This window comes from Fistularia commersonii, chromosome 9 (genome assembly GCF_037954325.1).
Source record: "Fistularia commersonii isolate RoL2024-O1a breed Wild chromosome 9, RoL_Fcom_v1.0, whole genome shotgun sequence".
NCBI lineage: Eukaryota > Metazoa > Chordata > Actinopteri > Syngnathiformes > Fistulariidae > Fistularia > Fistularia commersonii.
In genome coordinates this window covers 10,807,886-10,822,851 of record NC_141292.1, presented here as the reverse complement: position 1 = coordinate 10,822,851, position 14,966 = coordinate 10,807,886, and the positions used below count along the sequence as shown (strand labels likewise).

At 40.5% G+C, this 14,966-nt stretch overlaps 1 protein-coding gene across 1 annotated transcript; it reads right to left on the bottom strand.

Moving 5' to 3' along the window:
* Positions 1 to 318: 318 nt before the first annotated feature.
* LOC147231204 (ER degradation-enhancing alpha-mannosidase-like protein 3) lies at positions 319 to 14,333 on the bottom strand. Its single transcript, XM_086152457.1, has 21 exons — positions 14,227 to 14,333; positions 13,414 to 13,917; positions 13,234 to 13,279; positions 12,251 to 12,351; positions 11,520 to 11,559; positions 11,188 to 11,300; positions 10,858 to 11,011; positions 10,568 to 10,702; positions 10,313 to 10,418; positions 10,103 to 10,200; positions 9,826 to 9,951; positions 9,612 to 9,695; positions 8,702 to 8,785; positions 8,294 to 8,418; positions 7,935 to 8,100; positions 7,576 to 7,733; positions 7,363 to 7,480; positions 6,975 to 7,145; positions 6,670 to 6,835; positions 6,362 to 6,553; positions 319 to 2,493 (listed from the first exon to the last, which is right to left on the bottom strand). The coding sequence occupies exons 2-21, from the start codon at positions 13,506 to 13,508 to the stop codon at positions 2,216 to 2,218; spliced, it is 2,556 nt and encodes an 851-aa protein (XP_086008583.1). The 5' UTR covers positions 13,509 to 13,917; positions 14,227 to 14,333; the 3' UTR covers positions 319 to 2,215.
* Positions 14,334 to 14,966: the final 633 nt, after the last annotated feature.

Sequence of the window (14,966 nt, the reverse complement as noted above, 5' to 3'; positions counted from 1 at the left end):
AAACAATTGGTTCTCCATTAATATTTTTCTGAATAAGCAGTACATAAAAGTCAGCCTTCCCCTGAAGACTTTTCTTACCAAATTGATATTAAAAGTTGCATTTTCTCTACTCCCAGCATTAACACAGCCCTTCCTTCCTATTTCTATCTGGATATCAATTAAAAACAGTTTGGAGGCAAAGAAAAGAAATGTTTTTCTTTCTGACTACAGAGGACAGCAGTGCAGTGTCTAAATATTTCCCACTCAGTCACTTGTGCTAAAACAAGAGAATAATATCTATCACTTTGGAGGGAAAGAGCAAGAGACAAAGGAAAGGGGTTTAAAATTTAGAATTTTAATGTGTTTACTACATCAGCTCAGAAAATGAAACGGGAGAAGACATAAGACAGGATCCATGTCATGCATCTCTTTTGGCACTTTTTGACCCTGGAAAGCTTAGAAAACACATGAGCACATTATTATTATTAAATATAATAACACTTTTTTAAAAGGATAACCCTATTTCTAGTACATGGTCCTTTCCTGTGTTAACAGTAATGAACACAGTCCTGAGGTATACAAGGTGGCTGGGCTACACACACACACACACACACACACACACACACACACACACACACACACACACACACACACTTTGAGATAAACTCAGCAGCATCATAAAAAAAAAGTCTACATCACAAACAAAAAAACAACATATTGCCCCCCCATCAAACATCACATTATCGCATCCACAAATTTGAAAATTATAATGTGTGCAACAAACAAAAGTGTGTGAATATGGCCACAGTTTGTCTCTCTCTGAACTGCTACATGCTAATAATGCCCACGACAAGGTTTCCTTTGCGCAGGTGAAAGAAAACAGCACAGGAGACATGAAACTTGATCCAAAATTAATTTTAAGAGATTTCTACTGCGCAACTGTGTCAAATGAGCCTCGGGAACCATTTACAGGATCAAAATGCCTTATCCATTTATGGTCATTACAATAATTTGAACTTACTGTTAAAATTCTTTTTTTCTGACTATCCTATTTAACTTTCAGCATCTTTTAAAATTGGTTTCTTTCAGCCAATGCTATGTACACAACTGCAAAGAGAGGCTTAAAAGAATGACTTCTTTGAAAATCTGCCCCAGGTAGGTTCTCAAACCTGTCCAGCTGCTCCAAGACTAACCTAATGATTACATTGGGTCACTACTAAACAGTTAAAATGTTCTTGAGATGACATGATTAAGAATTAATAATTTAACAGTGACTGTAGGTACTCAAGAGTTGCAGAGAATTTAAAAAAAAATCACAAGGGTTGAGGGATTCAAACTAAATGTATAAAAAAATCAATGATCACAACCCCACAGACTCTACAGTCCTCGGATTAAGGTTTGATCTGATGGTAAAGAGTGTTGTGACTACATGGCAGGTGTAGGTGGTTACATATAAACTGACTTGCAAAAAACATTTGCTAACACTCCCTTTGTAAAGCAGAAATAAAATGTGTATCTTCTCTTGGAATTCCCTGAATTTGATCACTGGTACAAAATTAAAAGAAATCTCCAAAATTGGCCCCTAATGTTAAGCCTTCATCTTTCATTATAGGAAATTCAGTCAGCCTACTCTAACTACTGGCCAAGTAATAATTATACTCCCAGTAATACTGAGTGCTTAACAGTACTTGTTTAGTAAAGGTGCAATTGAGATTAAAAAAAGAAATGCATTGCATAAAAAAAAAATGTAGCTAAGTACATTTTCATTACCTTGTCCAAATTATCTTCAAAGCTGTGGTTATTTTAGGCTCCGGCCAACAGTCTACACCACAAAACCCCTTGTATGTGCCTACAATTTAAATAATACAGGTTTGACAAAACCAGCCTGTACTAACCTACAGCTTTTGGCTCTTCCCCATCTCAATAAACCTCAACACTTCAGAGACCTGCCCTGCAGAGAATGAAAGGTCCACTTTTTTCCTCTTCAAATAAATATAGAACCGTCTTCATTTTCAAAGGCATAACAGGAGACGAGTGCTGCCGCGGCACTGCTCGACCCCACCGCCACCGCCACCAGTTGTGTGAAGGCTGTGTCAGCTGGGGCTCCGCATTGGGCAGTGAGGGGCTCTGAGGCACATGCCAGTCAGAAAACAGGCAGGGGAGAGGCAAGGAGGACAGAGGTGGTGTTGGGGTTGGGGCTGTCAGTTTGAGGAAACTGCTTTGGCTTCGGCAGCGGTCACTGATGCGTATCTGGATCACTGTCTGCATTTGGGGTTTGAGAGGAGTCGGACAGATACGCTTCAGTTCGGTCTCTCTCAAGAGTGCTTTCACAAAACTGCCGCAGTTCTGACTGTTGCTCCCCTTCTGGCTCTTCTTCATCCTCTTCATCAAGAAGTACGTCTTCTTTAGCCAACACAAACTCCAGGGTGGGCCCTCTGTGCTCTACCTTGTCCAGATCCCCCTCTTGCGCCAGTTGGAGTTTGATGTTCACCCCCACAGCTTTTTCAGTCAGATCTGGGAAAACAGTGAGGGAAACAATGAAACAGAGGTCAAATGCAGCTGAGAAACAAACTGCAGGTGTGATTTTTGTGACAATATTAATTAGAGACCAGAAAGAAACTAGTCCCGCCAAAAACAAAACATCTAAAGTCTTCAAAGTCCCTGTGAGAATCAAAGTTGGGCTTTTGATTCAGGTGTGTAGATAGTGAACCTCTGTTTTGTGGTGTTCCTGCTTCTATTCTATGATGATTTCCTCTTATTTTGACCATTAAAGGGTCACAACATATTTGGTTACATGAAGGAATAAGTGCTACTTCAATTCTTTTTGAAGCCCAACTGTAATTCAACTTCAACTGATGGTAAGATTGAAATCCATAGATGAAACAGAATTTGATCTTTTCATCAGGTGCAGCATACATAATCTTACATGATAAATAGCTTTTTTTTTCATTTGTTCTTTTTGAGTCTGTGTATATTGGGGTAGTCCTTTCCACTCAAGATGTGAGTGAAGTAGGCAACAAAATTAGGCACGAGAAATTAAGCAATACTGAGCAAGTGTATGTGAGACATTTGCGACAGATGATGCTATTCGGGATCTCGGTCAGACTTAGATATTAAATATTCAAACTCATTGGGGATGAACTCATGTAAAGGGGATGAATGACAACTTATATTTAGACACACATTAATTTTAAAGGCTGTACTTATTATTTGTAAAAACAGCTGTAGCAATTTGCCGTGTAAATATGGGTCTTGTCAGATGAAAGAAAACAACAAATTAATTATTAAAAAAACCAAAACAAATATATATAAGACTATCTGAAGGCGGATCTAATGGTTGCATAGTGTCCTAATTTTCCAACAGGCCATCCCACATTGACTATTGATATGATAATGGTTTCAACATCATTATCATCATCATACTCATCTCTGCTCTTTCATAACGGAGTGCAGCCATGCCATTATTCACCACAGTTTTGCCAAGACTCTTATATACAGCATCATGGAGCAAATGCAGAGAAACCTTCAAAATGAGTTTTGAAACAATCTTTAGAATTGGTTAACTGAGATTGGTTTCTGGGTCATAGGCAGAAGGGAATTGTAGAAATGTGGGAAGAAAGTTGCAAAGGCAATTGCGAGATCCCCATGATTAGCACCACCAAATGGGAATGAATTAGAGCAAGTATGCATGGACTGAAAAGGTAATGCAGCTTCAGGGGGCACAGGTCAATCTCTCCTTGAATCAGTCCCAAGCCTGGATAAATGCAGGGAGGGGAATCTGGCACAAAACTTGGAAATGGCTGTAGCGAATACTTTTTTCCAGAAAAGACAGGCACATAGGGTAACTTATAAGAGCGGAGGTAGGAGCATGCATGTGGAGTACATCTTGTATAGACGTGGTAATCTGAAAGAAATCAGTGACCGCTAAGTAGTGATAGGTGAGCGTGTAGCCAGGCAGCATAGGATGGTGGTTTGCAGGATGACTTGTGACAAGAGGACAGAGCAGAGGACAAAGTGGCGGAAGCCGAAAAAGGGAGGAGTGTTGCATGATTTTCAGGGAGGAGTTGAGAAAGGCTCTGGATGGTCAGGGAGAGCTTCCAGATGACTGGACAGCAACAGCTAGTGTTATCAGGGAGACAGGTGGGAGAATACTTGGTGTGTCGTCTGGAAGGAAAGTAGATAATGAGAATTGGTAGTGGAATGACGAAGTGCAGGAGTATATCCTCACAGCAGCACGACACTCAGCTGCACACCGGCGAAGCCCCTCCAGCTTGTCCCTGGACTGGCGCTCATCGCCACACTCTCCAATTTGGACTTCTTCCCAATAATTCTGTGTATGTTCTTTTCCCTCTGTTTTTTTTTACTTGTGAAGCGTCTTTGAGTGTCATGAAAAGCGCTATAAAAATCCCATGTATTATTATTATTATTATTATATACAGAGAAAGCAGTTGGCAAAGAAGACGTGGGACACTGAGGGGACTGAAGAGAACAGACAGGTAGATACAGTGTAAGGTAAAGATAGAGATAGCAAAGGCAAAACAAAGAGAGAATGATGACTTGTATGCTCAGTTGGACAGTCGGGGGGGGGGGGTGATTTATACAGGTTGGCAAAACAGAGATAGAGATGGAAAGGATGTACAGCAAGTCTGGGTGATAAAGGATAGAGAGGGAAATGTATTGACAGATGCAAGAAGAGTGATGGGAAGATGGAAAGAGTACTTTGAAGTGCTGATGAATGGGGTAGAAGGGAAGGGTAGAAGAGGTGACTATTGTAGACCACAAAGTAGCAGAGATAAAGTAAGGTAATAGTGAAGTGAGGAAGGCATTGAAGAAGATGAAGAATGGAACGGCAGTTGGTCCTGATGATATATCTGTGGAGGTATGGAAGTGTCTAGGAGAGGCAGCAAGAGTTTATGGCTAGATTATTCAACAGGACCTCAGAGAGTGAGAGGATGCCTAGGTAATGAAGAAGTGCCAATTTTTAAGAATAATGGGGGTTAGGAAAATTGCAGGAACTATAGAGGGATACAGTTGATGAGCCATACAATCAAGTTATGGGGAAAGAGTAGTGGAAACTAGACCGAGAACAGAAGTCAGCATTCGTGAGCAGCTTCATGCCTAGAAAGAGCACTACAGATGCAATATTTCCTTTGAGAATGCTCATTGATAAGTACAGAGGGAGCTGCATTGCGCTTTTGTAGACCTAGAAAAAGCATACGGCAAGGGGCTCAGAAAGGAACTCTTGTATTATATGAGGAGGTCTGGAATGGCAGAGAAGTATGTTAGACTGGTGAAGGAGATGTATGCTAGCATTGTGAACTCTAGTGAGAGCTGGGAACAGGTTGAAGAAAATCTAGAAAGGGAGAGTTACGCTCTGGAAAGGAGAGGGACGAAGGTTAGTCGCAGCAAGACAGAATATGTGTGAATGAGAGGAATCCGGGTGAAACACTGAGGCTACAGGGAGTGGAGATCAAGACGTTGAGTTCCAGAGCAATGGAGAACGTGGAAAAGAGGTAATGAAATGCGTTCAAGCAGGTTAGATCAGGCAGAAAAAAATGACAGCAGTACTTTACGATAGAGGATTGTCAGCCAAAATGAAAGGAAAGGTATCCAAAACAGTGATGAGACCAGCAGTGCTGCATGGTTTAAGAACAGGGACATTGATGGAAAGACAGGAATCAGAGTTTAAGGTTGCAGGGATGAAGATGTTGAGGTTCTCTTTAGGAGTGATGAGGATGGATAGGATCAGGATCGAGTCTATCAGAGAGACAGCATATGTTAGATGTTTTGGAGAGAGAGTCAGAGAAGCCAGACTGAGAGACATGTACCGAGGAGGGATAGTGAATATACTGGTAGACGGATGCTGGAATTGGAGCTGCCTGGCAGGAGGTCATGAGGACAACTGAAGAGAAGATTTATAGACGTAGTGACAGAGGATATGAAGTTAGTTGGTGTGAAAGGAGGATACAGAGAATAGGGTTAGATGGAGAAGGTTGATTGACTGTGGTGACCTCTATAAGGAAAAGCTGAAAGGAAAGAAGATGACGCATGGACCGAAAAGGTAAACTGAAAAGCCAGTTAATAGTAGCAATATTCTGAGGTAACTTTAGAACTGGTCCTCTGATTATTGGTCATGACAAAAAGTTGATCACCATGAAATTCAGTGAAACGCCTATTTCTTGTTTCTCCAGTTGGTGAATTAGGCATTTCAAAATAACTACTTACACGGTTTTGACTTTCGTATGCAACAATCTAAAAACTTTTTGACTGTTTTGATTAACCTCTTTAGTAAACGCAGTCACAAAGGAGGCTAGTCTTTTGTTCATCTGAGAGATTATATGATGATTCGCTCTACATTATTCTGCCTCCTCCTGGTGCTCACCGTGTCCAAACTGTCTCTCTCTGGGCAGCAGCAGCACATCTACATTTCGATGTTCCTCAAGCGCTGTGGTAAGGATGGCGCCTTCCTGGCTGAACAGAAATACCAATGGTATGGTGATGTCTTCGGTGGAATCGCCATCTCCAACCATCTGAAACAGCGGGGTTTCTTCACTATTGCTTCCCTCGCGATGGTCTGAGGAAATAATATACAGAAACAGTATAAAAACATTTTTCACATATACATGTTTTTCAGACTGTCGTTGGGTGAACTTTGACATGGATTGAGCAAGAGGCACTGGATTTCCTCACCTATAAAGATGACCCCGATGGCTCCCGCTTCCTGCAGCCAACGAGCTTTTGCAGCAAACATGCAGTCGCCACGCAGTGCTAGTGCAATGTGGCCTTTGAGCTCAACTGGATTATCTATTGTCCCACATGCTGTGTACGGAGAAGCCATCACAATGCTTCCCTTCACCTGCAGCAGAAGAGAATATATTAATATACTTGTATATCATTTTGTGTCAAAGAAGAGGTGGGAATATGTGTAACGAAACACATCAGAATGAAGCTCTTTATTTTAGCATCATGTAAACAATGTAGTGTCGGTAACACACCCCGTGCTCTTGGTTGGACAAGTCCATCCCGAACTTCGCTGGTCCCGCAGTGAGCACTGTGCGGCCAAGAAATGGGGGGGATATGACCTGAACAACATGAGGTACCACTTCCTCCTCGAGGGTCTGGCTTACTTCTGCCACAAGTTTTACCCGGTATACTCCCTTATGTTCCTAAAAGGGTTGATATTTTTAAAACCTATGATAAATAAATCATTGTCTTTTCATAATGTCAAGTCTCATTCAGTTTAATTGATTCTAATTCTGGGATAAAAAAAAACAATTAGCCTCGCACTCTTCATATCAGGTATGATTTACTTTGCAAATTAAAGTAATTTACTTTATTTGTATTATCTGACCACTGACTTAGAAATGAGTCCATCCAAATTACCCTTGGACTTCCGCTGTCTCCAGTGATGACCTCATTCAGCGGTGTGAGAGAAATGCCCATGCTTTTCAAGAACTCCACTGGCTCAATCCCGTTATCATGGAAGGGTAACTCAATTTCCCTGTGAAGGTAAGAAAGAATAGAAGAAAAAAAACAAAATCAAGTACGAGGGACATGATCCATTCCCAATTCAGTCCCTTTTGCAACTTGTCCCACCTGACAGGTAAAGGATGGACAGCTTGTCCAACTCCAGTGAGGTACTTGTAGCCGTCACGAATAGTTTTGGCAAAGGAAGGGTTGTTTGGAAACAGCGTCTCTGTGCTGGGGCAGGAGTGTGTGAACACATCCTCCTCTTGGGAAAGGGGAAATGTTTCCTGAAGGAAATGACATACAGCTAATCTCTCACTAATTCTCCAATATAATCCTCCAGACAAAATAGATTAGGTTAAGACTATGTATGAACAATAATTATTAGTAAATGGTCTCAACTTTTTATTCTGTAAAGAGTGAAAATATTCTGATCAAATGGGCTTGACTCTTGTATTAAGATTTCTTTGTTTGAAGAAGAAAGTCACCGTATTGTTGCCAGGACAGGATGGCTGAGTGGTGGAGAGAGACACAGGGAGAAGGTGTGCCTCTGTGGTGAAGATGTAGTCGTCGATGTCAATCGGGAGATGGCCCTTCTCCGTAAACAGCAGGTACAGATATTTGAACATCTCGGCAAGGAAGAACGAGTCCATCCTATGCATGCGCACACGCACGCACACACACGCACACACGCACACACACACACACAAATGATATTCACCGCTGTGCATCTTGAACAAACATTACTTTTGTGATCGCTTTTGCATGTCATATTTGCAATGTCACTATTTGGGGGATTGACAGTATACAGTTATACCACAGGTATATATGTGTTTTAACATTGTACCTGTCTTCATGCATTCCAGTGCGAACATCTTGCACTGCGGCAAACCCACAAGGCACCCTGGCGTAGGCATTGAGCTTTTCTACAATGGACTGTCCTACTCTCAAGTAGTATGGGTCACCAGTGGCCTGCAGAGATCAAAATGAAATCTAGGGTCTAATTCTTAAGACAGTACTTGTGTCTAGTAAATGAATGAGATGCTTCATATCTTGGGCCATTTGTTGCTGTAGTTGAGGTGTTTCACTTAAAATGGAAAAGTTGTCCCTTTCAGAGAGATTGTTTTGAGGTTTAATCCCTTAAAATAAAACATGTCTGTTTGGTTTGAGGTTAAAATTTCTTTTTTTTTTTCAAATCTTTTTTCCAGCATATCCAGGAATCATGGTTTATGAGACTGACAAATGAAGATTTCACCTTATAGAGGTAGTATGTACTTTCTGCAAACTCTGGTCTCAGGAGGTGTTGACCCCAATGAACTCTGAACTCCGTAGTAAAAGCCTTGAGGGGCAGTACAAGAATAGGAAGTTAGTGGCACATATTAGGAATTACATTTTCTTTGGCTAATCATACAGCTATTTGTATAAAAATAAACTGGGATCACAGCTTCATGTTTCTGCTTAATTATTTGAGGATGTTAAGAGTCAGAGAACCTCTCTGAGGCAAAACTAGAAATTACAATCATTTACTATTTTCTTTACTTTCATGTTTTGATATTGATTTCAAGAAAAGGTATTGTAATTGGCAGGCTAGCTTCACTTATCCAAGAGACAATTTATCTGGTCCCCCTAATCTCATTTTGGTTTTCCCAGGGGCATTAACAAACACTATACGTTGCTGTGAACAAACACCTTGCTCAACATTCAATCGATCGGATCAGAGTAAATGAACATGTTCTGAAACAACCAATCAAAATGACAGAATAAATGACATTCTTTAGTACTGAGAATGTAAAAGAATCATGGTACCATCAGAAATCAACCAAATACATTCTTCAGGAAAAAGAGAAAGATTAAGGACTGTTTTTGTTGATCTTTCAGAATAATTAAATCAGGTAATTTAATCCTGCCATCCTGTTCCTCGGTAGCTATTGACCCGTCATTGTATTACACCCGCCGCGAATAAGATTTCCTGGCATGGGTAACATAGTTGAAAATCAATCTGACTAGAAGAGGGATTGGAGAGATGCAGTTTGTAATTAAACTGAGATTGCTTTGGCAGTAAGGTTGCCATGGCAGCTATATCACAATACAAAAAATGTTGTGAGATACTATGAAATGTTGCATTTTACATGTTTAATCCCTCCAAAAATAGCATGGAACTTTACCTCGGGAAGGAATTTGTGCTGTTTGGTTACTTGGTAAAGCATCTCATGAGTTTCGATAGCCGGTTTCAGATCACCTCTCAATACCTGTGTAAAAGAAAAAGCATACGCACACAGGTCATGTAAAAAAAATTAATTAAAATAAAATGCTAATATTCCTCCACATACGGAGCATATTTTAGGTATATCTAGGGTACCTTGAGGCGAAATCACATACCTGTAGGCCAGGGAAGAATGCCAAAAGAGAATCCATCCAGCTGCGCACGCTTACAGTGGGGTTGTGCATGTGTACATTGAGCAGCAGGGGAGGTTGACTAATATACTTCATAATGGCACTGTAGTGCTAATAGGGACAAATGTCATGAAAGGTAGCATGAGCTTACTGAAAATGGTCATTACAGACAAAAAACAATGCAAAGATTCTGCAAACCACTGCCCTTGCTAATTGCTTAGCAACAAAAAGTGAAGTGGAGATGCAGTGATGCAAGACCTACGATGTTGAATCTCTCCAGAAAAACATTGTCTCCAAGGAGGATGTAAGCCTTCATCAGATATTCGTAGTACGAGTCGATACCAGCACCAACTCCACTATCTGCAAAGTCAGTGAAAGTAATATATAATGCTTTCTATGTGAACTGAAGTGTGTGTCCTCACTCTTAATCCTTCTACTTAATCCTTGTGTTTATGTATGTGAAAGGTCTCACCCCTCCGGACCCATTCTCCATTATGGATATTGATAACTGTGCCCACTAAGTCACTTCCTCTCTGTCTCCTCTCCCAGAGGACATCAAGAGCTTTCCTTGCATGTTCCTGTGAAAAAAACAATTTGATTCAATTTAACAATTGAGAGTCTCAAAGAAAACACTACATATTACTTAAACATTCCATCTCTAAGTCTTCATATAATACATTAACAAAATGAAAAAAATGCAGTTTCTGAGGAGGTAGATGGGTAATACCTCAAAAATGGATTCTCCAGACAGTCGGCTAAGGGCAGCAAACTCTAGGATCATTGTTCCTGCACAGGCTGTGCAGGTGTCTGATTCAGTGCCTGTGCGTGAAAGTGGGCCCTGAACTCCATATCGCAGATTAACCTGTAACATAAAAAAATGTTTTCCTTTTCCTTATGTTTAGTTTCTTTCTTTCAGTTAAAGAAAACTGAATCTGTTATATGTCTTCCATTCATTCTGTCACTGCAGCACCAACATCTGAAGTAAGACTTGTGATACTAAGACAGGGGAATCAGTGCCTTGGGGTATGGAAGGCCACTCGTGGTGTTGAAAGCAGGCAGTAATCGATGGCCCAGGTCTTTTGCCATGGTTAAGAGCTCATCTTCATACCACTGCATCTTCTCCCCACGTTGTCTGAGCAGGTCAGCCATCACGTGGGCTCCCAGCAGCCCCCTGAGAGATTTAAATGAAAGAAAGAATATAGGACATGAAAAGGACAGAATTGTTCCTTCTTGCAAAAGAAGGTTAAACATCAGTTAAACATCCAGGTTAAACATCAGTTTAACTACATCCAGGTTAAACGTCAGTTTAACCTAGATGTAGTTATGAACAAAAAATACATGTCTTACCCCAAGACTCTGATGTTTGTCTCAAACACAGACACCACCACATCATTGTCCAGGCGTACATCCTTCACAGTTTTCTTCACTGCATCTTCGAACTCGTCCAGTTTGTTTAATACCTGCTCACATTAACAATGGACAAGGTGAGAAGATTCTTTGGTTTGTTGAAATCATTACCAAACATTATCAACACATTATTGAGATATGTAGTCGTAAAATATGTACACATCTCTAGAGATCTCAAGAATACATTTCAAAAAGGGCTGAAAAAAAATTATAACTATTATCACAGTAAACTACTTGTATTCATTTTACATGTAGGACAAGCAAATGCTTACCACCAGGGTATCCAGAGTGTCAATCAGTGTGAGTGAAAACCTGCAGAAATGGAAGGGGAAAGCTTTCAGCAGCAGCCTCTGGTCATTGATAAAGCTTCAGTGCCTCAGTGATCAATCCGCTATTCAACGAAAAATTACATTTCACACCAGCAGGGCAGCTGAAGGACATATGACGTTTAGTCCTTGTTCAAGAGACATCATATTCTTGCTCCCTTGATGTAGGAAGGAAGCTTCTCCATGCATAATTAAGTCAAGTTTAGTGGTGCGTAATATTATGAAAACAGTACTTGAAAATGAACTATAATGATGCATTTGATAATTTGAAATTTCCCCACTGCAGGACAATTAAAGGAAATATTCATTCATTCAAGATATTAAAAGAAGGTGGCAATACAGCTATCATGTGACATATTAACTTTGCATTCCTGAAACAGACAGAATAAAAAACAAATATTTTGCAACCATGATTATGGATGTTGTTGTATCTTGATTTCTCTATCTTTAAAATTCATTACGATGGACTGCATACCAATGGAAAGGAAACAATGTAATGATGTTAAAATATACTGGGATTGCAATAACACACTGGTAAGAAAAAAAAGGATGAGGTTTTGATTATGTCCTGTCACTTTTTACCATCAACAAATTGATTGAAATGATAACTATGAAAGACAAAGATAAAAGAATGAAAGCCCTAAACAGGCAGTGTTCAAAATGAATGAATAACTTACTTCCCCAAGGAGTCATCAATGTCACCTCTGTTAGGCTCCTGGCCCCTGACCCTTCCCCTGCAGCTCAGAGGCATCAGCTCATCAGCTGGATAGGCATATTTCTGCAATGCAAACAAGAACTGTCAGCACACTTAAAAAATGGCTGGAGGGCTGGGAATCAGCTGGAACAGAGTGGAAACTGCAGTCTATATGTTATTCAGTCATGGCATTACTTTGTTTTTTCCACTCAACAACTTTCTCTCTATTGTTCTACCGATTCCAGCAATTCCACCACTCAGACTGAGTCTATATAATTGCCCTAATTATCAATAAAACCAAGATTTATGGATGTAGTGAGAGGATATGAAGTTCTTTGGTATGAGGGAGGGGGATACAGAGAATAGGGTCAGATGGAAAAGGTTGATTCGCTTGTGTTAAGCGAATTTAACTTTTCCTTGGAGGGAAAAGACCAAAGAAGAAGAAGAAGAAGATGATCAGTCAAATGAACTGTCAGCTTAATTTTACTGTGTGTTGACATTATTTTTACAGGTTTCATTTAACAATTATTTATGTTGGCTTCAAAAAACTACAACTGAACCAGACAGAGTCAGAAAGCAAAAATAACTATCTTCAAATCATAAGCACCTGCTAATATTAATTTATACAGAAGCTTTCTTTGATAGAGAATAAAGCATGACAAAAAAGTCTGTTCATCATGTATTCTTGATACAAAATAAAGCCACTCTCCTCCAAAGCCCTCTGGTATCTAAACACCCTTCACAAGCATATAATTCTTGCTGACACTTGATATTTAACTCAAAAAGCTGGCTTAATGTCATGTCAATCAAAAAAACAATTATGCAAATGATCTTTTTCTCACAACTATACTTATACCATCATCAACCCCAAACCCAATGTCAGTGATTTGCATTTTTAAACTATCCACAGCACGACAACACCATGCAGATATAACGATTATGGGTATCAGAAAGTTAAAATCTCACCATGTAACTGCCATATGCATGATCAAACATTTCTATAATCAGATCCCTACAAAAAGGAAAATCACATGTTAATTCAAGTGAACAGTGACAAGAAATCTGGAACTCTGACCAGTGAATGACAGACATCAACTGGTAATAAACAAGTGACCATGCGTGTGAGGGTGAGATGATACAGCTCACCTGATGACAGTCTTCTCCTCTAGTGTCATGCCCTGGCTTTCGTGGCACTCCGCCCAGCCAAGAAGACTGGTTACCAGTAGGATATTCAGCATCATCACAGTGTTTCAGGGGCGGCTTTCTTCCAAGCGACCTTTAGTTTCCCTTTTCCTCACGCCGCTTTAAGCTTAACTTCGGCTCAAGCTTTAGCGTGGACAGATTCACCCCAGAACCATCAGACGCCCACACTTAAGTCAAACAGTCAAGCAGGGCACGGCTGTCCTCCATTGAAAACCCCAAACACCTTCATTTTGACACAGTTGGCCGAAGACGACTTGGTGAACGTCGCCAGGTGTTAGCTAACTCCCAGCTCCGTGTCCATGTTTCCACGCCGGCTGGGATGGCCTCGATCCAGTCCACGAACGATCACCTCGTCCCCACACAACACTTCAGATGACTGCTATCCATGTAAACAATGGAGGAAGGCACCAAGCTAACGTGCCCCTGCCTATGAAAATATTTTGTACCCTGTAAAGATACAAAACACTGGTCAGTTTGAGACAGATCGGGTACTTCACGCTCAGTATGGTATAGAAAATAATTACAAATAACGCAGTCAAATGTGAGTAAACTGGTACACAAGCAGAGGTGCTAACATTCGCTAACCGTCCAGTGTTATGAGCGTCGCTATTGCTAACCGGCTAACAAGTTGCTTTACCCAAGCACGTCAACGAGCTATGTTAGCTCGTTAGCTTCACGTTCAAAAAAAAAACAAAACACCCGAAACAAACAAAAAGTTTATTTTAAGTTTTCTTAAAAGTAAAGCAGTTCACTTGCCGTGTGAACCGGCTGTCACTTCGCTGAATTATCAGTGACACGTCGCCAAGTTAATACTCGGGCTGACGTCGACAGCCGGGCTGTCAGTGGACGGTGGGGACGCGAAGAGCGCTATCAGCGGTAGCGAACCGCCGCAGACTCGGGAACTACACTTAGAGAACCGCAGAAACAAAACAGCGTCTTTGGGTTTCTGGTTTTAACGACGGCGCCTCTAGTGGGTGATCACAGAAATGTCAATAAACTGCGTGTGCGTGTGTCGAAACTGAGAGCAAGCTCTTTTATAGTTTTACCATAAAGTTATTCGTCTGCTAACATAAGCAGTGTTTGCCTTTCAGCTAATATCAACGCATTGCCTTTGGCAGCTGCAAGTAATACTTTTGCTACAAAGGTGTTCACATCCTTTTGCAGAATTTTCATTTGTATTTCGTAGAAGTTTTAAATTGTAATTTATTTATTAGCTGTATTCATACCTGTGTTCAAAAAGTACTGAGAATGTATCACACCCAGTCAATTGCAAAACGACTAACCGGCACATTACAACAGCAGCAGAATTCATCTTAAATCCATTAACCTGTTTGCACTTTTCATTTTGTTTTTCTTTCCCTGCGTTGGAACAACTTTGCTCCTTTGTACTCAATGAGCGGTAAACTCCAAAACTGCTTTGGGCATTCACTGACGCAATATGTTATTCACACAGCAGTGTCACAGTGTCACTTTTAGAGTTTTGAATTAAAAAAATA

Excerpts from the sequence above, each read along its gene's own strand:
- LOC147231204 (XM_086152457.1), bottom strand. The coding sequence starts at position 13,508 with ATGATGCTGAATATCCTACTGGTAACCAGTCTTCTTGGCTGGGCGGAG. Across the intron at positions 9,696-9,825 it reads CATTCTTCCCTGGCCTACAG|GTATTGAGAGGTGATCTGAA; the intron begins GTATGTGATTTC and ends TCTTTTACACAG. Across the intron at positions 7,146-7,362 it reads GAGACAGCGGAAGTCCAAGG|GAACATAAGGGAGTATACCG; the intron begins GTAATTTGGATG and ends CAACCCTTTTAG.